This window comes from Cyanistes caeruleus, chromosome 3 (genome assembly GCF_971803275.1).
Source record: "Cyanistes caeruleus chromosome 3, bCyaCae1.hap1.1, whole genome shotgun sequence".
Taxonomy (NCBI): Eukaryota; Metazoa; Chordata; class Aves; order Passeriformes; family Paridae; genus Cyanistes; species Cyanistes caeruleus.
The window spans coordinates 17,171,206-17,195,178 of NC_141703.1; the positions used below are offsets into that span (position 1 = coordinate 17,171,206).

The 23,973-nt window shown below is 37.3% G+C and overlaps 1 protein-coding gene across 6 annotated transcripts in view; it reads left to right on the top strand.

Moving 5' to 3' along the window:
- The window catches only part of AP1S2 (adaptor related protein complex 1 subunit sigma 2), a 31,532-nt gene extending 9,782 nt beyond the window's left edge, over positions 1–21,750 (top strand). Inside the window, exons 4-6 of one of the 6 annotated variants that reach the window (XR_015284182.1) lie at positions 203–340; positions 16,138–18,934; positions 19,792–21,750. Coding sequence is in view for 5 of the 6 variants with exons in the window: in XM_086880014.1 (XP_086736140.1) it covers positions 203–340; positions 19,792–19,839 (186 nt within the window). In the remaining variant the exon portion in view is untranslated. Of the gene's footprint in view, positions 1–202; positions 341–729; positions 762–8,172; positions 8,267–8,592; positions 8,809–16,137; positions 18,935–19,791 lie in introns of those variants that run through there. The other 5 variants (XM_086880016.1, XM_086880019.1, XM_086880017.1 and 2 more) reach the window with 5 other exon arrangements.
- The last annotated feature ends 2,223 nt before the right edge of the window (positions 21,751–23,973 follow it).

Sequence of the window (23,973 nt, forward strand, 5' to 3'; positions counted from 1 at the left end):
TAGCTGTTTTTAACTCAAGCAAAAAAATATAATTTTTTTTTTTTTTCCAAGGTGTGATTTTATTGTTGTCCCAGTCCTTACAAGCCTTAGGCTTGATTTGGTAAAGTTTGGTTAAGCTGTGAGCAAGTGAAATTTTGTGAGAAGATATACATCAAGTGAGAGTATCCTCCCACTTTGCAATAATGCTTGATGTTCTTTTTAGGTATGTGAACTTGATATCATCTTCAATTTTGAAAAAGCCTACTTCATTCTGGATGAGTTCCTTTTAGGAGGGGAAGTTCAGGAGACTTCCAAGAAAAATGTTCTTAAAGCCATCGAACAAGCAGATCTTTTGCAGGAGGTAAGCAAATCCAGCTTCTCTGGCCAAAGTGTCAGCATGGTAGACTGTGACTCAAAAACCTCCTGTTCCTCTAAGCTTCTAGGAGGTATTTTTTAGCATGCTTAGTATGTAGTTTTAGCTAGTCATCCTAAGTGTGCAATAGGATGGTGTTAGCTGCTGTTTTTGTTTGGTTTGGCATGTTATGATATGTTGTACTCTACTGTGACTTTGTGTTCTGCTAGTAAATGCAAGTGGCTGTTTTGTGTTTATACTTAGATAATTGTAGGTCAAGCTAATTTAACTTAGTGTTGTTCATGTCTTTCATTCCTTCTTTTTATTTATTAACCATTAGTTTTTTTGTCATACCTGATGCATGTGCACTTCTTTACTGTTTCATTGCTGAAATCCAGAAGCTAGACTCTCTTCTTTGAGACTCGTTCAGGTATAGTTCTAATTAGTTCTTAGACTTGCTTTTCTGCTGTAGGCTGCTTACTGTGGAACATTTCCAAGCTGACAAAGCAGTAATAGTAGTGCCATAGAAACATAGAGAATAAAGTGTAAGAACATTGTTTTTTTACTTTGAATGCTTTTGTTAATTTGCTATTATTGTTGAAGAATGGCAGATTGCATGTCTACCATTTTTTTAAAAAACATTTGATGTGAAGGGGTTCAATGGTATAGAAAAACTTAATGTCATTTCTCCATATTTCTCCATCCTATGCTGGTTATTTTGGGTTATTTTATTTTGTTTGGTTTTTCTTCTTATTGAAATGTACACTGTTAAGGTCCTTGAATATCTAAATGGGAATAAAAAATTCTGGTGTACTGGGGGAATCATCAGTCCTGTGTGTAAGTCAGTGGAACATATGGTTTAACATGGATGGTTCACCCTTTTTTTTTTTTTTTAAGTGTACTGATGTTTACTGCCCAGATTTTATACAGATGCAAGTTGCTCTATATTCCCCCCTGTGTGAACCATCAATTTGTTATTTTCTCCTATGAATTAATTTTTAAATTCTCTTACAAGCCTTCTGTGCTCCACTTGGTAGTCTTTTGTTGGATATAATATTAGTAGGATGGGGAAACACGTGGTGTTCTTTACCCTGGTAGCTGTTTTTGTAATCCTTTCAGAGTACAGGCAGATCCACTGCACATTAAAGTTCTTATCATGAACAAGGTCAGCCATTACACACAGATTTGCTACCCTATTTTTCTAGAAAGGAAATACATACACTTATTTACTTCTTGTGTTCTGGTTCAATTTAAGTCGTCCTTTACTCTTTGTAGAAATTACCTTAACCAAAGTCCTGTTGCAGTTTACAAAGACGGGAGAAAAATAATGTTTATTCTCTTAAAATCTTTTGCTCTTTATATGAAAACAGATATAACAGATTAGTTATATGTTCCAGTTTGTCTCCTGCAAATATAGTTAATTGTGCATAAAGCAGAATAACTGTATTCTTATTGTTACTGTTTTTGAACTTTATTTTTACTATTTTATAGGGCTGTTCTAAAGAAATAATGTGTTTTATTACTAGGAATTGATTACTGTTTTTCTTTCTAAGCTACGAACATTCTCTTTTTACAGAGAATATAATTTCACATTAATATAACTTCAAGTTAAAAATCTTACAGAAAGGGAAATACCACTTTTTCAATGTGAGACTTTTCCCTAACCCTGATAGCTTTACTCTGATTATTCTTTCCCCATCTTTAGGAAATTTTCAGTTGTCAGTGTTTATTAAATAATTGTGATTAACTTGAAATGTAGCAGTTTATCACTGCACCACTGGAGTCCTATGGTGGGCTTTTATGTTTTTCATTCTTAGTTATATTGACTTGAGTGTTGGTTAGGTATAAAAGTACTCCCTAAATAAGCATTTTAGTTTATAAACCCTGGAAAAGTCTGGGTTCATATTTAAATTTAGCTTCTAATAAATTTGGACTTTTTTCTTTGGAAGTTGGGTTTTGTATCAACTTTTACTATGTAAATGCTGGGTTTGAGGAAGAGAGTTGTTAAAATAAGTTTCTGACATATGGATAATTTTTGGTACTTAGAGTTAATATCTGCTTCCCAGAATACTTCAAAACTACCAGACAGAAATGTAGTGTGATTCCAAATGCAAAACATATTTCTATCAGGGTTGTCATGTGTTTGTTTTTGACCATGTCAGATTTTAATTATGGGCAACAAAGTGATTGTTTTTATTTGGCCCTGAATACTCAAACTGCCAAACTTGTATGTATGTACATATATACACACACATATATACGTAGCTGAATACACAATATTATTAATGGAATACAACGTTATACAACATTATTAATTAATAATGCTACATGCGTTGCTGTATGAAGTACCTTAAAGATGAAGAGCTGTACAGAACACTTATACAAAAGAAAATCATAACAGATACATTGACTGTTTGTGTAATGTTAACAGGAAATACTCTAAGGCACAAATTTCTGAGTAGTGAATTAGTTCTTAATAGCCTTGCATACTTGTATTTTCTGTGGAAGTTTTCCAGGATGTACTTCTGTGTCTGAGCACCTACTTCAGTTTGTCATAAAACTCTTGCTGCTATGAGATGCCTTTACTAACTGCTAGTTTGTGGGATTGAAACACACTAACTTGTTAACCCCTCCCACTTACACGTTCCTGTTAGTTCTTCAGGAATGTACTTAGTTCAAGTATTCATTCCCTATCCCCTCCCCCATATTTATTACCACCTGATAGCTTATCAACAGTCAGTCAGCAATGCTGGCAGTGGTACCCACATGGGAGGTAGTAAAAGGTAATTAACTCCAGTGCTTCCATTCTTCCTTGTCACTCTATTGTAGAAATTCTTCTGTTCAAAAGAATGCTGTTACAGGTCGCTGATCATTTTATATCTTGTTTGCTAGAGAGATTTTAATACTGAACTAGTGATTACAAAGGCATGCACTGCTGAAAAGGAGGTTCTAAGCAAGAACAACTCAATTACACTGAAAGAAATTGGTAGATACCATGTGTTGCATGAATTAAATATATACATATGATGTGTGGAACAGCTAAAAGATAAGCTTGTGCATCATTTTGTGACACTTGAATTTTTTAAGGCATGGAGCTACCAATGATAGATGTTCTATACAAAAGAGAGGATTTGATTTATTTCTTTCAAAAGTCTAATTGCCCTGGGTTTTTTTTATGGCTTGAGTAATTCAGTATGGTGCTTGGGAGTTTGTGGTCATTTACTGTTCTAAATGCTAAAATCAAGGAGTTAATAATACTTAAACTGAGCAGTCACATATATATTTTAAAGCAAATCTGTACAGACTTGCTGATCTTTTTTTGAAGTAGGAAAAATTTCCTAAACATTGGCTATGAGTAAAAATGTTTTTTGTTGATTATCCTATGTGAATTTTAGAAAAGTATTTTGGAAATTAGCCTCATTTTGTCCACCACTATTCTTTTGTAGGGTTTTTGTGGATTTTTTTAGTATTTGATTGCAGAACATCTAAATACTTAAAAATACATTTATTTTTTAGAGGTATCTAGATAAAAAGTGAGTCTTTCTACAAATCACACTTGCTTGTTTGGGTCACTACTTAAGTAATGATCAAAAACCTAAAAACTATGTGAACCTTTTTTTTTCTTAGGTTCTTGCAGTTTGGCCTCAGGCAGTATTTACTAGTCCTTCCACATGAAGAAAAAGAGATAAGCTATCAATTAACCTTCTTTTCTTCCCTATTTCAAACCCTTTCCTCATCCTATATCCAGAGGGGTGCCGACAGTGTTCATGTTGGCTGATTTGCCTTAGATGCTAAGGGCTGCTGCACAGATTTAAGCTTTTGGCTTTAGAATGAGCGTCTTTGGAAATTAAACTCTGGTGAATTTCCTCTATATGCCATGAGAATTTTCTTACTGAAGATGAAATGTGCTTATTGGAAACCATAGGTTTGAAGGTATGCATAATAATAGGTATTGGGGTTGTTCTTGAGATAGGCCAAAAGTCCTTCATTTTGTCATTAGCACTGGCAAAAGAAAATTCTTCTTTTTAAGCCTCAAGTGGGCAGGAGTATAAGGAATTTTGTCTGGTTTAGGAAACAGCCTTTGTAAGCAGCTCTTTATTACCATTTGCCTGAGAAACTTACCACAACGAATGCAATTAATTCAGTCTTCACTTAATGTTCTTTCTTAAATATGTACTGTCGAAATAGACTGCCTTCCTAAGCTGGCAGTGGCATTATTTGCCTTGGCTGTACTTGTGGTCCCCTGAATGTGAAAAAAGAATGAATAATGGAATCTTTATTACGGAGATCCAACTGCCTTGAATGCCATCTGCTCTTCACATATAACTTCCATTTCAGTTTCAGGTGGTCAGCTTTGTTGGTCAGTTGGTCACTGCAATTCTAAGAGATGTATCTGCTCGATTTCAGGCACAGATAATGATCTATTACATTTTAGAAGATATATGTATGGGGACCTATGAGAGTTACTGTGCATGAGAAATGATAGATTGTTAGTTCATTATCTAGGGATTAGGAAATAGCTATGTTTTTTATGGATTTGGAATCCCTCTCAACTCACAGAAGAACAAGCTGTAGTGTTTTGGTAGCTGATGCTTTTGTAAAATCTGTTTCAGAAGTCAGTCTCTGGAGATGTATTTATAGAAGAAAGGGCTTCTAGTGCTATTAGAGTGTTTGCCACTCTCTCTGATACTCAAAAAGTCACAACAAATGCAGTCCCAGGTGACTGGAAAAGAGGGAAGCTTTGTACCCATTTTTAAAAAGGGTAGAAAGGAGGACTCTGGAAACCACCAACCTGTGGTTGGAAAAGAGGGAAGCTTTGTACCCATTTTTAAAAAGGGTAGAAAGGAGGACTCTGGAAACCACCAACCTGTCATCCTGACTGCTGTCTATACCTGGAAAGATCATGGAACAGATCCTCCTAGGAGCTATGCTAGGGCATGTGGTGCACCCCTTCTATTGGTTGGCCTTCTGTAATGGAGCAGCTTCATCAGTTGGCCAGGGGAGGGCTACAGATGTTGTTTATCTGGGCACAGTTCCCCATAACATTGTTCTCTTTAAATTCAAGAGGGGTGGATTTGATGGGTGCACAGTTATAGCCAAAATATAGTGATCAATGGCTTGGTGTCCTGATGAATTTCAGTGGTGTTCCTTAGGGGTCTGTAATGGGACCAGTGCTGTTTAATGTCTTGGCTAATGACATAGAGGAATTGAGTGTACCCTCAATAAATTTGCAGGAGACACCAAGCTGAATGGTGCATTTGGCACACATGAAGGATGGGATACCATCCAGAGGTACCTGGACAAACCTGGAGAAATGGGCCCGTAGGAATGTCGCAAAGTTCCACAAGATCAAGTACAAGTTGCTGCACCTGGGCAACCAAGGCAATCCCTGGTATCTGTATAGGCTGGAGGGTGAACAGGTCAAGAGCAGCTGAGAGGGGGTGCTGGTGGATGAGAGGCTGGACATGACCTGGCAATGTGTGTTTGCAGCCCAGAAAGCCAGTTCTACCCAGGGCTGCATCTGTAAGTTCCCAGCAGGTCAAGGGAGGGGATTCTGCCCTTCTACCCTGCTCTGGTGAGACCCCACCTGGGGTGCTGCATGCAGCTCTTAGGAACAAATCTCTAAATACTGTGAATTTAATTGCAGCAGACAGCTCTGTAAACCTTGATATTTCTGTATTTTTAATAGGTACTTTTAAACTGTCCTTCTTGCACTGTGGACTAGGCTTTCCTGTAAATACTTAGAAAATCATACTCTCATGTTTAAAGCAATAGGAAGTATTCCAGAAAATGAATAGTAGAACCTGCATTACTTTTTCCCAAGTAGTAATGGGGGAAGAGGAGGTTAATACTTCCAGATTTAAGTATCTTCTTGAAAAAGTGGCATTGACTATCCAAGAAGTTAGTATATCATGCTTCAACCTCTTCCCATGCTCAGTTGGGGGTATTTTTGGTTGTTGTTTAAGTGTGTATGCATCTAAGATGTGACTAATTCTATTGCATAAAAGAAATCAAAATTAGAAGATCTTAAGACTCAACAAGTTGAGGAAGGGGTCTTTCATGAAAGTTTTAAATATACATTCATTAAGCTTTGCAAATTGAAACATCAGAAAGTTTCAATTAAAAATAAGATAAATTAGCATTACCAGTCCTTGCTGTCTTGTAACTATTCAGTACCCTCTCTGATGTGAATTCCAGTACTGATCAGTTTGCAAACTGTGAACTTGATCATTTATTGATATAAGCCTTTTATTGATCATTTATTGATATAATACTGTTGAGGGTATACTAACAGTACACTGAACTCTTTGTAGATTATAATTTTAATACAGGTGTATTTATTCTGGGCATTGAACTGATAGAGTCTTTTCCAGAGACACTCTCCTGTCCTCAGCAATAGAAGCAATGTGTCAGGGTGGTGCAATGAAAATTTTAGCACTGCTGCTTGTACCAGAGCTGTTTCCAGGAGTTCAGTCATGTGCTGCTGGTCAATTAACATACTAAATGAACAGTTGGGGAAGTCTGCTTGAGAGTAAGGAGTATCTTATTTTCAAAATCAGGTGCTCTTTCTGAGCACTCATATTAATCTACCTTTTAATAGAACAAGTTCATTGAATGTGGCAGAATATTGAAAAGAGCAGTGTTAATGTTTGGATCTTGAGACTGTGAGGAGAAAATTCCATTTTTACTCTGTTGTCTGAGATGATATGTCATGTTGCAGTGCTACTACCCTTTCCTAGAATTTTCACTTCCTGCGAGATGGTCTTAAGAGTGCCAGAGAATATTAGGTGAAAAGGATTTGAATGTCCCCAGGAGGCATCCTGTTGTGTTTAGCTTTAGATTCTCATTTCCTTGTGGTCTTTTCTGTGTGTTGTACAGATGTTGGGGCACATTGCTGGTATGTATTTTATTTTTAAGGGAAAAGCTGTATTTTTTTTTGCCGTGCTGTCTAGCAACAGTAGTAGTTCTGATGATGGATATCAAGATACAATAAAAATGTGTATATTAAACTTTAGGCTAATAATTTGATATTAAAAGGCAAAAAAAAAAGTCTGAGAAGACCTGTTGTTCACAACTCTTGGAGAATTCTAAGTATGTTTGATTAATAGATGAATTGATTAAAGTGAAAATGTTGAACTTTTTGCACGACATGAGTGACTACTCAGCAAGTAACAATGGTGACTTAATAAATATGAATTTTGAATTAAATTGTTTAAATTACTTCAAGAATGATAGGTTGAATAAAACTTTTCTTCATGAAACAAGTCTTATTTTAATATTAATGTTAATAATAATACTGGGTGGCAGTTAATTACTGAATGAAATATATGTAAATTTGGTATCATCCTATCCTATTACGCTCTGAATCTGTTCCAATAATGAACTGCTTTTAAGTCTCTTTAAAAAAGTAAAAATTTTGAATTAATATTCCTTTATGTACAACTGAAGCTTTCTAAAGAACTCTGTACAACCTCTTTTAAGGTACCAGTATCCTTTACCTGCTTAAGAAATGAAAAATAAACTTTAGAGGTTTTTTTAGGGCATCTACTTGAAGTCTTTGAACAGATGTTTTCTTCTGATGCATTTCTATTTGCTTTCTTAAGAGTGGACTTTTAGGAAAACATATTAAAATTGTATTAACCTAAACAAGAACAATAGCTGAAAAAAATTTAAGTGAAATAACTGAATTTACTTTTGTATATTGTTTAGAATATTTTTAAGTCTTATTTTAAATGTAAATAATCTGTACATAATTGGGTGGATGTTGGGCTTTTATTTGCGTTTTTTTTAAATTTAGTAGTTGATACTACATTTTCACTGCTGCTTGATTTTGTTTGTAGAGCCAGAATGAAGACTGGGGAGGTTTGTCTGAGGATATCTTATGATTAAGAGCAGTCTAAGGCATTAGCCCTTTTGACCCCATCTAAATGATTGGTAACTACCAAGTTTACCATTTTGGTGGCATGGATTAAATGGGTGCTATGCAAAGAGTGCTGCACGTGTAATTAAGTCCTTGCAAGGGTGAACAGAAAATGGGTGATGGGCTTAACTTTCTGCAACACTTGCATGATGGTCTTTGAAGAGTGCTTTTGAGTGTTTCCTTTTATTTTCCTTTTATGTACTAACCGCATCAACTTGAAATGTCTGACTTCTACTGGCTTTCTTTGGTGTTGATAATTAAGTGAGATAATGCAAGTTAGAGAAATGGATACCAAAGCTAATAACTAAACAGATGTTTGGCTTTGTTTACTTACAATCAGCCCATATAAACATGTATTTATTGGAAAATGAGCTATTTACATCTGCTATGCAAAGAAAATGGGCCCTAAAAAGACTGGGCGCTGCTGCAATTGACTGTATATCAAAATGCCGGATGCTGCATGACAGAACAAAGCTTATTTGCATATATAGTGCATTGCAACATATTTTTGTCCAAAGCATAAGTGGAATACGTTGTGGCAGTTCTTCTAATAAAGGTAAGATTTTAATTTGCATAAAGCAAGTTTAAAACATACATGAAAATGATTTGCTGCAGAAAACTTACTTGGTATAATGATAAACAAGTAATTCAGTAAACAATTTGCTTTTGTAATGTGGAACTGTGATAATAGAACTAATTTCATATGCAGGATATATCAGGATTTATATGTATAAATATCAGTATTTAGTTTCCAGAGAAAAGAAAATAATGGTAGCAGGCAAAAATATTTATAACATGTTCAAAACTAAATTCACCTTTGGTGTATGTATTTTTACCACTTAGGAGTTTCCTAGTATATGATACAGCCATTGATCTGTGTTGGGAAGAGGGGAGCAGCCAATAATCTGCTTGCATATTAGACCTGAAGAATTAGGGCAGCCAACAAGTCATTTGTTGAAAACAATTATTTATGAGATTGGACATACTCTAAAACAACTGTAAGAAAAACCTAAGTTCTTATTTCCCCCCCCCAGTTTTATTGCTTTTTCTATGCTTTTCATGATAACAAGTTCACATACAAAGAGTGTGGTTCTCATGGTGAAGTTAGAATTGAAACTGTGCTTGTAAAACTTCTCTTGAAATTAGAACTTGAAAAAGCTACCTATATTGTTTGGGACCTGTGCTATGAACAGAGCTTAGGAATCCTAATCTTTTTTTTTTGTTGTTTGTCTCAGATGGCTACAAAGATCAATTCTGGCACGTACAAGCTCAGGCAATTCTGTTTGACTCAAATGTATTTGCCTGCAGTGTGTCCCTGGGTGAATTCTGTGTATGGGCATAGTTTAGTTGAAAAAATGTGCTTTGTCCCCATAAAATTAAACACAGTGGCATTATCTGATGCCCATGGAATGCTACTTCTTGCCATGTACTGTTCCCTGGAAGGAGTGAAGGAATAGTTGCTGTGTTCAGACCCTAATTTACAAGGTTGTCATGGTTCCTCAGAATATGGAGAAATAGAAATGGCATCTGCTGAGTTCAGTGGAGAGGGACAGATAGATTGTTGTACATTGTAAGAGATGGTGAATAGTTTGCCTGCATTAAGGAGCTGCAGCTTGTAAATAGGAATGAAGATCATCAGGGTTAAAGAAAGATCTCCTGAGGTAAAGGAGGCTGCCTTCGGGCAAGGGGAGGAGTTTGACGCATAGCTTTGGTGTTTGGATTAACCTGATGTTTAATTGGTTATACAACTTCAAATTAATTTAATCCATGTTACTCTTAAAGGCATAACCAAGCCCAGAATGAGTAGAACTTGTTTTTTTGTTGGCTGTTTTAGAGAGATTTTCTTGTAAACTAGGGTATTGAGGGCTATATGTTCCATGTGGCAGTTTTAATAAGCCACATACTTAGAATTAGTTGGTTCCATAGACAATGGGGTGAAATTTGTGGTAAGCCTTGCATAATATTTAAAAACCAGGTGAAATCTTTATATGCATTCAAATTGTGCTGTGTAGAAATTCTCCTTTCTACTGAGAGCATTTTACAGTGGTAAAGTCATGGTCTTGAGTAAGGATGCAGTTTGCTCATCACCCAAACTCATGCTGACAGTGATTCTTGTTGAGGAAGCCAGATCTGGTCCTACTGCCACCTTTGTGTTGTGTCCATCCACTTACCCTGTGGTTCTGGGGCTCCTAGCTTGTTACCCAAAACTTGAGCTAATGCAGGGCTAGCATGAGGGAAATGCCAGGAGAAAGAAAGCAGAGACATTGAGAAGGGAAGTAAAAAGCAGCTGCTTTTGGCAAGTCAGGGCTTTTGCTAAAGCTGATGGTGCTGCTTTTTATTACATCCTATTTTCGTTTTTTTTAAATCACTGTATCTAAGTGCCTTAAAAAGCCAGTGCTCGACACATCTTGTCCTGATTCACTGTGTGCTGTGAACCCCCAAGTCAGCTTGCCTAGGTAGGTTCTAATTTACTTGTCATATGCTGCACCCCTGCTGTTGGCCTGAGTCATAGGAGTGTAGCAAGGAGCTTCAGCAGCAGCATTGACTTTTGGAATTTCCAGCTGTCCTTTCTGTCCCTCTTTCCTCTGTGCCAGAAAAACTGTTTATACAACCATTCTAGAACTGGATTTTAGATCCATTTTAATGATCCAATTCAAATTTCTCATTTTAAAAAATATATAGTCATCAGCTTTTCTTTTCCATGTTTGCAACTTGTGCCTGCAAACATTTGTCTAAACAATTGTAAGAACGCAAAGTGCTGCAGGACCAGGAAAGAAGAGGGATGCTTAAATGCCATTGCCATGGAAGCTGAATAATATTGGACGTGACATGGTTTGTTGCAGCAGTGTATTCTGGTCATCCCTTCAAAGATAACAGCCCTGCAGTTTAAGAAATGCTTCCTTAAGCAAAGGGGAATAAGCGATGCAAACAAACCTGTATCTGCAGTGCTGGAAGAAAACCTTAATGAATCCTTATGTGCATAGTTGGGCAGTTTGCCAAACATACAGACACTGTCGGATTATCTGACGGAGAAGTCAGTGAATTTTAATAATTTTGTCTCTAACATCACCATACAAAGCAGTCAGCCGTAGTATGTGCTTAAAGCATTTGTGTTTTTGTGGTGGTGAGGTGGAGCCTGTGATGGATTCTTAGAACTATTCTTACTGGTAAAGGCTGGGCTCTGGATTGTTCCTGGCTCGCTGCATAGCAACTGATTGGCACATGTGAAGCAGAGCCTCCCAGAGCGATTATCACCTCTGAGCTGGCAGATCAGAGCAGCAGCTAAGAGGCAGGAAGCACCTACTATTATCGGGTTATAGTGCACAAAGCTTCAAGTGATCTTTGTACTGCTTTTGGGAGAGAGGCAGGCAGGCCGCTGCTGCTGTACTCTTCTGCTCTGGTCTGTTGAAGTGATGTTTTAGACTTGAAGTCTCTGCATATGCTCGGATGTTCTGCTGAATTAACATTTGCAGGACAACTTGCTGTTTCATACTCTAGTTGAGAATTCTGTAGACTGGTTTGCACTGATCTTGAAAATTTTTTGTTTGTTTTCTCTGTATAGAAAGCTGCAGACAAGGTCTTGACCAGGAGTTGCCATTGATGAAACATGCTTCTTTTTATTTGATTCCTTGTGTTTTTTGGGGGTTTTGTTCTTTTTTTGTAAGAGCATTATAGCTAATACTTAGAAGATACTCGAGACCTCGAAAGTGTTTCTGTGTTCTCTGAGAAAACACTTGGCTCTTCTTTGAAAGTACAAATAGAATTTTTAATAAAAATGCCGTAGTTGGAAATACTAAGGCCAGGCTAGATGGGCCCAGAGCAACCTGGCCTATTGAAAGGTGTCTCTGCCCGTGGCACAAGGGTTGGAACTAAATGATCAAAAATACCCCTTCCAACCCGAACCTGTCTATGTAACAGAAGTTTCTGAACAGTTAGGTAACCAAAGGTTGGGAAGCAGTTTCCTGTTTTGAAAGCCTTGAAGAGGCAAGTGAACAGCAGCAATTTCCTAAAGCAGCTGTTCATTAGAAATATTTCCTAATAACAATTCAGAAGTAGAGTGTAAAAGTAATTGCTTTTGAAGCATTGCTAAGGAAGTGCTTGTTAAATGTGAATCTCTACCAACTGCAAAAAATTCATCTTTCTAAACAGAAACCCTCTTCCTCTGCTCTTGATTTCCCCATAGCCTGCTTCTGTAAAATTCTTCCCAAACTTCTTACACTCCATGGACCCACATGTTTTGTTTGAGCTAGTGTTTTGTTAGATGCTGAGTGAGGTCTTTATCAAAAAGTGGCAGTTGTAGTTTTTGTGTGCAGTTTAACATGGCTTGACTTCCCAGGCTTTGTGCTGGTTTTGATGGGAAAGAAGTTAAAATTTGATAACCTAAGCAAACCTTCCCTGAAAAAGACGTTGTTCTAAGTATTGATGAAGTCTGTGTCACTGCCATGGGATGTCACCAGTAAAATGGCAGCCCTGCAACACACTGAACTTGAGACAGTTTGGCATAGACATAAATTATTTCTCTTTGTTGCCTGAGGAAATAACACAGTTTTCTTGTCCATTACAGACATAGAATACCTTAAATTGCAGCAAGAAAATAATTCAGGGTAGATGTTAGGCAAATTTTCCAGTGCAGATGATAATGTAGCATTTAAGTAAGATTGCCTGGGGCACAATGTAAAGGCATCACTGGATGCCTGTAATAGATGAAATATTTCTCAGGAAAGTTAGAGGTATGCTGTTTGGGGGACTGGATTAAATGAAGTCCCTTCTAATTTTATTTTGGTTATGATTTTTAATTAGTTTGGGTCATGACAGAGTTGGCTGAGAAAATGTCATTTGGGTTGGACTGGCTAAATAGTTCTGTTTACTCAGATCAACTCTACCATTTTTCTAATTTAAAAAATCTCCAATGACTCAGGCTGACAATTTCAGAAAGTATTATTAGCTTTCTAAAATGAGTTGTAAACACAGATGTCGTTTTGTAAAAGATTAATTCTATTAACTTTAAAATATTGCAATTCCACAATGTGCAGCTTGTGTTATAGAGCTATTACTTTTCTGGCAATGCTAGGATCTAAGACCTGTATTAAAGTCAGATAAACAGTTTACATCCAAAGTTTTAAGCAATGTTTCAGAGGTGGTATTTCATGTTAGTTTGTCCTTACATTGTGCTGTAAGGATGCCGTTGCCTCTTCCCTAGCTTCTAGATTTACTAATTTATAAACTCATTAGATATAGATTATTTTAGACAACATCTGAGCCTTTGAAGCATGTCCTTGAGGTCTGCACATTCCCACCAAAGGAAGGCAAGATATTGATATTGATTGTGAAGTTTGTCTACAACAAACTTCCCCATATTGTCTTCTCTGGTATTCAGACCAGCAGGTCAGCTGCTCTGGAGACAGTGTAGTGGGGAACACAAAAAAAAAAGTCAGTTGTAGTTGAAACTTGTGAGTTGCTGTAGTTCTGTGATGGCAAACAGAGGAACAAAAAACAAATTTTTTTTGTCAGAACTTCATTTTCCTTTCAGTTGTTTGTCAGACTGCCCACAGTGCCAGGCCTTCTGTGTAGAATGGTCCTGGATGTCCTTGGTGGGATACAGAGGCCCCACTGGAACACCACTGTTTTCCTTCTCGATATTGCTGTGTTATCACTTTGTATCTTCATTACTGTTGTCTTGCATTTAATCCTTTAGTTTCATCTCTACAAGGTCAGTTTATTGCTAGTCTAGTTGCAGGTGATGTTCACATGTTCTGTAAACTAAAATGCTACCAGGAGTGAAATAACCACTTTCTTCCTATTGTTATCTGACAATCTATCTTGCTTTATCAGTAAACCATAAATTTCTGTGAAGATGGGGCACTAATCCCACAAGAGTAATGTGAGTCAGTCATCTAATTTTGTGTACCATAATTTAACATCAAGACAGTGAATTCTTCAAGGTATAAACCATTGAAAATACAAACAGGGTGGGGAGTACCCCAGGGCTGTGTGGGACTCTGCAAGCTAGGAAAGCACATGAAATGAGCACTTCCATGGCCTTATTTGTTGATGTCTACAGTTCTGTAGAAGGGGACACGGTCAGTGTTTCCAGGCCAAAGAGAGTGCTTAAGAATGTATACACACATAATCCTTGAATACAATAGTGGGTTGCAATCAGCTTTGTAAGACTGCCAGAAAACTCTTCTTTCTGACCAGAGAGCTAATGTAAAATTAAGGAGAAATCTGTTAGGAGATTTGACAGGCATTTCAGTGAAGACACAGACTTTGATTGCTCCACATTTCCAATGGTGAACACTGGAACACATGAGTTTTTTTCAAGGAAGAAGGGAATCATGTGTATGCATGTATCTCCCAGATAAAAATTGGGCACTTTAGACTATTACAGTATGCCTGTTCTTCAGTTGTCTTCATGAACAGTCAGCAGCGTAAGTAGAGCAGAAGTTTTGCCTACGGACCTTTCTAGGAATATTTGTGGAGGCTCCAGGAATTCTAAAGTTAGTACTTTCTTCTTTTTAGTCAAAACTCCTACTCCCTAATGACATACACTATTACCATGCAATGCCTTTTCCAGTTAGGAATATGCCTTAGCATTTTGTTTTTAATGTGGACTGCTGTTTTTTACTTATGCCATGCGAGAGCTGTTAAGTGTTGAAATTTGTAATTCTTTATTATATACCAAATTCTTTTGAGTTTAAAAATTATAGCTTGCATCATATAACTTATTTGTAACTGTCACGGAGTTACAGGTGCTATTATTTTGTGAACTACTGGATTTATAGTTAGCTTGGTCAGAATAATTTAAACTACTGTGACATGATCTTCAGATTACTGATACTGAAAAACAGTATAAAAACTGTACAGCTTCTAGAATATTCTGTGCTTTTCTTTTGTAATTTGAGAAGAAAATTTAAAACCATGCTAGCTTGGACATGCAAATAAACTGAGATGGCACAGAGGAGATAGTTTTAGAAGTCCATGGGAACTTTCTCAGTTCTGATTTAAAACTCCTGTTATTCTTGGAAGTGAGATACTGAAATAGATTGAAGATTGTAATTGGTACAGGATCAAAGACGTAAACTGACATGCAGAGAGTTGAGTTCTGTGTGTTTTCATCCCAGAAAAATTGGCATATATGGGGCTGATGCTCCTAAATTTATGTTACTCCATTGTTAAAATTGATTGTCGCTTTCTTTCTAGTGTATCTTTCAGCAAATTGAATACTAATGTTCATGCCAGTCATACAAGAGTGTATTGAGTTCAGCAGCATAATCCAAAAGCAAAAAATCTTTCCCTGCTTTTAGAGGCTTAGGCTCAGAGGCCTCAATTTTTCTAAACAGACCCTCTTTTCTACAAAATATAATTTTTGTCACTAGTAATGCCACCGTTGTACTACCCTGGCATGGTGCATTCACAGCCATGTTCTGGAGGCCTGGTAATAAAACACACACCTCTAAATGTGTGTTTTATTAGAGCAGATGTGGTGGGTGGTGTCAGATGCCACTTAGCCCAGTGCCTGTCTCTGACAGAAGCCAACAGTCAATGCCTGATGCAGAGACAAAGAATAGATAGGGTGGTTCATCCCTGGAGCTTCAAACTTTTTTTGGCTACAAAGAAACCTTTAGCTTATGTAATAAAGTGTTTATGGTGTAAAGTTGTTCTGTCTGGTGTTGGACACAGCATGCAAGTATGGGTGGGTAAAATGATGATTCTCCCCACTACCCTCACCCCCTGGAAATCTAGTGTAGTCAAAAATACAATATTGTATTTCTGTATCAAATGTCCTTTTAATGTCAGAGATACAATAGCAAGATAATATTTTTGTTTTCTTGCATATCTGTCCACCTTTCTATTATGTATAAGAATGTGTACATTTCTTTTGTAGCCACGTCATGAATACTTTAATGTACCAGTGTACTAAATGGCTTCATTCATCATGCATGCAGAATTTCAGAGGAGATAGACCTGTGACTTACTCATGACAGAACATTATCATCAGCTTGCTGAATCCAGTCATCCTGAATCTAATAGAATGCCACAACCATTCTCTGCTGTTGTACTTTCCTCTTCCCCCCTCTGTTTTACAGTGTTGTCTCTTCACATGTCTCATTTCAACAAAACTTGTGCTTGTTGGCATATGGTTTAACTTTTTTATTGTCTGTAAGCTTGAAGTCTTATGCTTGAAAGTTCTGTAGCATTTTCTGAGCTAAACATCTATATACTGCAACACCTATCCTATAACACTGGCACCCACGTTTATCTTTTAAATAGGTTGTGGTGGTATTTAAACATACACATAAAGTCTGTAGGTGAAGTTAAGACCTACAGAGAAAGTAGTGAAGTATCATGTGAAATGTGTATACACACAAGTACTGAATGATGCTGAATGAAATTCTACCTAGACCATGCATCTTAGTTAAAGATGCAGATAACACTATCCCTTTCTGAAGACTGGCACAATAGTGTGACTGACCTTACAAAAAGGAGGGAGGCAGAATTGATTATGTCAAAAAGAATGATATGTAAATCTGAAGTTAAAACACTTGTATTTAAATGAGCAGAATGCTCTTATGAGTAATTTCACAGTTACTGCCACTGAGAGAGAGAACAATATCATTGCTTTCCAAATTAATTATGGAATCATAGAATCATTAAGGTTGGGAAAGACCTCTAAGCTTATTGAGTCCAATCATTAATGGTTAGGATTGGAAAGTCCATTAACAGTATACTTGCAATGTGCCTTCTTAAACTGGCATTTCCAGTTTAAAATGCAGGCTGCCTTGTGTATTGGAGCACTGATTCTGAAAATTGTTTCCATGAATTATCAAGGAGGTGGTTACTAAAAAGAACCACAAACAAGCCAGCTCCATGTACTATATGTGGTAATGCACTACCTTCCAAATGTTAAACTGACATAAAAATGGGAGATTTAGGGTGTTAGACAAAAGATTTGGATTGGATTTGCAGCATTCTGAAATCTTAGAAAACAAGAACATAGGAGTGGTTTTCCATTTCCAAGTTTGCCTTTTTCTGTAAGCCATTAACAATGTGTTTGGATGTCTGGTTAATGCTGCTTTAGCCTGCATTATTTCATGCCTGTTGGCTTAAAATGCTGTGCATTGAGCTGTAATGAGATGCTGTTTTTCTTGTTATCTGTATACAGCTACTTGCTTCTAAATGACTAGGTAATGAATTAGCTTTTCTGGCATGTTTGAAATAAAGTATTGCATGCACTTTTGTCTCATGTGAATGAATTTTTTTCCTCATCAGTGTTCTGATATTTCAAATTTGTGTTGTTTGCCTTGGGTGATTCTGAGCTGCAGGTAGTGTGTAACACTGCAGAATTCCATAAGAATTGGATTAAATGTTTGACACTTAGTAAAACAAATAATGTGAACAAAATATAATTAATTCTATTTGTTTCTTAAAAGTAATAATTACTGAAGTTATTCCTCTAGCAAAATACATTAGCCTATAAGGTGTTCCTTGAGATCATATTGTTGATGAGCACATAAGAAGGCACATCTGTCTCAAGGTTGCTGATTCAGTAATTAAAAAAAAAATTAAAATATGTCTGAGTTCTGTGGGTGATGTATCTGTGGACAAGTAGCTAATGTCCTTGAAACAGGTTGCTTTTAATGGTTAGCCAGTGACCTTGATTTACTTGAAGAAACTTACTGTTTAAGTATATGCCTGCTGAAAATAATCTCAGACTTTGAATTGGCAGTGAAAACAGAAATAGTAAACTGCTCTAAAAACAGTGGCAGCACTGCTCTGTATTTCTTCATAGCTATAAAGAACTTGATTTTCAGGTAACTTTGTAAATATCCTGTTGCACTCTTGAATAACTCTAAAGTGCCTGCTGCTGTCTAATAAATTTAAAATTGAAAAGTGAATTTATTTCAAATGTCTTGAAGACCCTGAAATGCTTGAGAAGTATTATTGTAGAATGCTCTTGAGTTCTGGTGCCATAGTGAGTTAACAGTGTAGGATTTCTTGAGTAAAATGCTTTGGTGGATATGGGACAGGTGTGTCTTCTAAAATGAAGGCAACAAAGTAATCTGGGAATATAAAAAAAAAAGTTATATTAAAAATGCTACATAGCCATTTCTTTATTCAGGTGCCTCCTTTTGGGGATTTGTTAAAATACATGTGTAAATCTTTAATTCTGCCAACCTGTCTGGCTTTGTCAAGGTCACTGCAGTTATAAGAATATTTAAATACTTCATCAGTGGAGGGAAAAAAAAACATGCCAACACTACGTCTTTAATACACCAAGTATCTTGTTTTCATATTTAACTTGCCTTTTTATTGCAAGTTTTATTTGCTGCTGGATTTTAGAAGCCATCTGAAAATGCTGAGATAGCCTGTTCCAAGCTCTGACTGACTTTTGAATGAAGTTGCCTTAAAGTATCATAGCCTGTTCCTTCACTGCTGAATCACCTTATACATGACCTGAATGATGATAGTAAACTTGATCATTTTGTGCCACATAGTCAAGGTTGATAGAGGGAATGTTCTGATGTTATTTGCAAGGTTTGAGGTATTTAATTTTGTGTTTTACCAACATTATTTTTCTAATAAATATTTGCAAAGCAGTTGAAAAAGAATTTGTTGGCTGCCTTAACTGTTATCTGCCTTTTTTTTCTGCTGCATGACATGTCTTGTTTTAGGATGCTAAAGTAAGTTTATTCATACTCTTGATATTAAAGCTTTTGTTTTGATACGGACACAGTATCCCTCCCCTTTTATTTAGGAAGGCATTGTTAATAGTTATGGAAAGGCTCAGCCTAATGTTTCTAATTTCAACCATTTCTTTTCAGATGCTATGGAAGTAATGAATACAAAACTGATGATAATGCTTTGGAATTTGGTATTAAACAACTTCCCCTGAATCTAAGGGAAGCTTTCTAAGATTAGAATTAACCTAAAACGTTATGGCTGTTGTAGAATAATAAAATTCCTGTCCTAAATAATCCCCCTGCTTTGAAAGGAATCAGTTTAACACCAGGCATATCAAGGTACCATGACCTGGTTTTATGCATTAAGCATGTTATCACTGTATAAAAAAACAAAACAAACCAAAACTCTTTAATAAGGATCTTAAGGGATACTGTATCTTAGTTGCATCAGTAGTTTCATTCACCCATTTATTTGTTACTCCCAAACAGATTTTTGAGACCTTGAGACAATTTACCACAAAATTGACTGACTCCATTGCAAGATCCTTCCCCATCCCTCCCCAGTTCCTACCTCTGTTACTCAGTTCTGATTTGTACCCTGCTGCTACATCTGAATTGTTTTATTTTTATTATGCTTAAAGGCAATAAAATCTACCAGCTATTCCTGTGAACCATGGCAATCCAATTAACAGCTCTGTGATAAGTGCAGCTAATACCATGTTTGCAAACTGCAGTGCTTCCATGTTTTCGTGTCTTTTCAGCTTTCTTTCAATTCAGCATCTTCCATACTAACTCATGTACAGCGCCGCTCAGTAGAAACTGTTCATTTACTACTGTCTCACATTTTCCCTCCATAGGAAGCAGAGACCCCACGTAGTGTACTTGAAGAAATTGGATTGACATAAATCTTCTCTTCAGCTGATGCCATCTCAGTGTTTCATACTGTAAATGTTCACTGCCTTCATTGTAATGTTTAGCTAATGGTGTAAGATGCTGTTTGTCAGTATTACTGTTTTGCTAAGCTGCTTCATTCAGGCCTACAAGAAAAATACTTTTTTTTTTGAAAAGGGAACAAGAAACCTAAGTTCAAAATTTATAAATGAAAGGAAATTAGATTTAAATTGACTCAATGTTTCCCTTCACTGCATTTATAGGAAAATTGCATTTGACTTCGATAAGTCTACTTTTTTTTATAAGCAAATTTGACTTCAGAAATAAATATATTATTATGACATCAGCATAGCCTACCTAGATGAAAAGAAACTACATGGACAACTCCAAATATGAAATGTTACGGTGTACAAATTGTGTTTATGCAACCAAAGACTTTGTTCATCTACATTTTAGTCGCCACTTGTGATTATTCTGCTTATTTCAGTTGTTGCATAAAGATTGGAAATATCTGTTTACTACTGAATTTGTCATTATACCAAAGAATCCTGCCAGGATCTGCATATCAATCTGGTAAAAAACTGTTAAGGTGATAACTGCTTTTCTAAGAAAACTGATCAACTCACTAGACATGAAGGTGTATTTTAGTGTAGCTACCTTGAGCAAAACTGTGCAAGTTATTATACTCCAAAGGGAATGCATGGAGGAGAAAAGGAAAACCAGCCCAGACTGAATAAGGAAACTGTTTTTAGGTCTGATATTAGCTTAACCATGAACACAAGAAAGGAGGTCAGCTTTCTAACTGAACAGGGAGATGCATAATGAAAATGGAATACTTTCAAAGATGGGAAAGAAGAAGCTTTATAGAAGGGACATTTTATTGTTGTCTTTCAAAGTCTACCAATTAATTTGTACTTATTGGTGTTTCATAGTTACGCTTTATTGGGTGTGTAGGTACCTTTAGGACACACGAAGTGTCAAAGTCATTTAACCGCTTTTCTTGATCAACACGTTAAACATTTGACACATCCCTTACAATACTCCTGCATGATGTACAATTGAACCAACTAATTTGCAGTGAGAGCCCTTAAACATTAGATTTGTATAGTATATTCACTACAAATCATGTAAACTGATATCCAGTAATATTTTGACAGTGAGCAGACTCTCAGTAATTATGAACTGAGCCTGTTTCACTTGCAGAAATGTGATCCATGTGTGGTTTTGAGGAGACAGTGTGAGTTTACACCTGGGAGTAGCCAAGTTCTGTTGCCTGTCCCCATGGAGAGGGGTTGTTCCCTCCCTCCACCCAGACACCTTCCCCTAGGAGTTTTGGCTTGTTCACCTGAGTTAGTGCCATGTTTTCACAAAGCTTAGCTCCGGCAGTGCTGCTGGCAGCAGCACTTCTGTGGCCAGCTGCAGAGTGGGTTCAGTAGTATCCAGCCAAAAGGGAAGTGCAGTGTTGCCACTTCTGAGGTCCCTGATCCACACCCCAGCATCAGTCCTTGAGGCAACAGAGCGGCCAGCTGGGGCTGGGCTGTGTGTGCCGCTCCTGTGGCGGTAGCTGGGTGCTGCCTGTGAACTCAAGCCATTAGAACTTGTCCATGGATGCCCATTCTAGGACTTAGACCCAGATTCCAGATGACCAGAGACTGTTTCTGTCCCAGGGCATTTCTCCAGAGCACAGCAGGCAAGGATAGATGAGGGTCGAGGGGTAGCAAAAGGACCCTGTGTGTGAGATTGAAGTGGTAAAATGGATTTAAGGCAAAGCAAAAGCAATTTTATATGTATTAAACATGTTTTTAAAGTTTACACTGTCACTTGTATGTGCTTGGCTGGATTAAGCTTCGTTGTGATTGTGACAAACTGTTTGACTTCTGTCTGTCACATTGGTTTAGTTGTAATAAATGTCCATTTTTACACCATTGCTGTGTCTATATGTAATTAGTGCCTGTATTCACAGAGGAAAGAAGAGGCTACTCAGTGCTGGCTTAAAAAAAGGGAAATTTTATTACAGTGCTTAACCTGTTCTTGAGCACTTCATTAAAAAATGTTGAGGATACTGTGTCCAAGTTATTATTTACATCCATTTAAATTGCAGAAAAAGCAATAAATTAGCAAGTTTTTGGAAAGCTTGCCACATTAAACATAAAATTTATTTAAGTGGATGTTAAATTGATGGGGTAGTACCACTTCATTTGAAAATTAAACCACATGTTGAGAGAGATTTCTGGATAATACAGACTGAATATTCAGTTCTTTTCACAGAATTCTGAGCAAGTCAATGCAATGTTTACCATCCAGGTCTCAACCAAAAATATGTCAGATGAATCTGTTTTCCACCTTTCTAAAAGAACTGAACTGCTTGATATTATCAGCAAAAGCATGAGGAAAAATGAACATCTTCAGGCATTGAAATTAATTTGAAATTAAATTCTGGTTTTTGAATTTCCCATATTGTGGGGAGGGGTTGGGGGGGCTGAAGAATAAGTAGGAATTTCTGGATTGTTCAGGCAAGTTGATTGTTGTCTTGAGTGTCTTCAACTTTGCTGATTTAAAAGTCTTTAACTCGAAGAGGCCTTCCTAAAGATCTGCAGTTCCTCTTGGGGTAAGGCCACAATGATGGTCACCCTGTGGCTGCCTCTGTCAAGTTCCCACGTACCATGGGTTAGGTTTGTCCAGTTTGCTTTGCAGTCTGTCCCATGGCTCAACAAAGTGTTACCTGTCCATGTCACACCAGTTTTGGTTTTCAGCCACAGATACTGAGTTCACCTGATACATCAGTGCTGAGCAGGAGTATATGTGGAATAACTGGGGTTTATTTTAATGACAAGCTTACAGTGAAAGCAAAATGAGCTGCACTCTTTGGATGATGTAAGAAAGTAAATTAAGCTTTTAGGTTATTAACTGTCATAAACTTTCATCTTTTACTTTTTGTAAGAAGTGCTAATCCAGGACAGGAAGCAATATCATCTTTTAGCAGGCTCTTGCATGTCTTTAGAAAAAAAACCAAGTTATTTAGTGCACAGGAATGTCCTTGGTAAACTGGAGGGCAGTTTCCAATACACTGAACGTGCTAATGCAAAACTGGATGTAAAACGGCCATGCTGCCATCACAGGGCATAAAAGGGAGAGAAGAGTCACTTGGGGTGCACTTTGGACAATGTGCCCTATACACAAGGGCTGGGGCCACAGAGGGAAGGCCTTGTTGGGTGTCCTTAAGAAATGCCTTGCATTCAACACAAACACATGCCACCCTTGTCAACCCCTGCTGGGGGTTTGCAGGGAATGAAATCCCACAGAAGTGGCTGCCAGCTACAGCTGCAAGGGGGCAAGCCCAGTTCCCTGATGCCTTAATTCTGCCGGGCAGCAACAGTGCCTGTGCCTACAGGGGTTCCCACTGCCTTGCCACTCTGCCCCTTGTGCTGCTGCCTGGCTGGGCTGTTCCCCCTCCACTGAAGGGCAGAAGCAGCCCCTGCTCCCCATCCTGACTGGAGTGGGGTATCTGGCAGGCCCTGGCTCTGCCACCCTGAACCTCTGTGAAAATGCCAGAATTACTCCAAAGCACCTCCGTGATCCCTGCAGAATTCACAACTGAATAAATGGATTTTGAAAGCTGCTGCTTTTAAGTAGTCATTAAAATAAAACTTGGTTCATATTAATCCACTTTATAAGGTCCTTTTCTGTGGAATATGCAGAATAACATACAATGGGAATAGGCTGTTCCTTACAAATTTAAATCCTTTCTGTGTTCTTCTGGGGCTTTTTCCCTTTGGGAAAGAAAATAATTAAGCTTAACATTAAAAAAACTTCTAGTCTGTTTTTCTCTCCAGAATAAAATAGCACACTCAGATAATAGTAAGGAAACACAAAACCATGCATATAACACTACTTAAGGTTATGAAGCAGAGAAGCAATACTGAAAAATACGAACTCCAAAGTTAGAAAACTGGTGGAATCCCAGATTTCATGCTAACAAATGCATAACCTAAATGCCAGATCTACAGCACTCAAATTCTGTGTAATAAACAGATGGTGTGTGAAAGTGAAGGGCAATCACAGCTACCAGTCCTACACTGCACAGGTACAGCCAGCACGTCTGGGTCCAGACCTCAAGAGAAACTGAAGTTTCAGCCATTGTAGAAGCA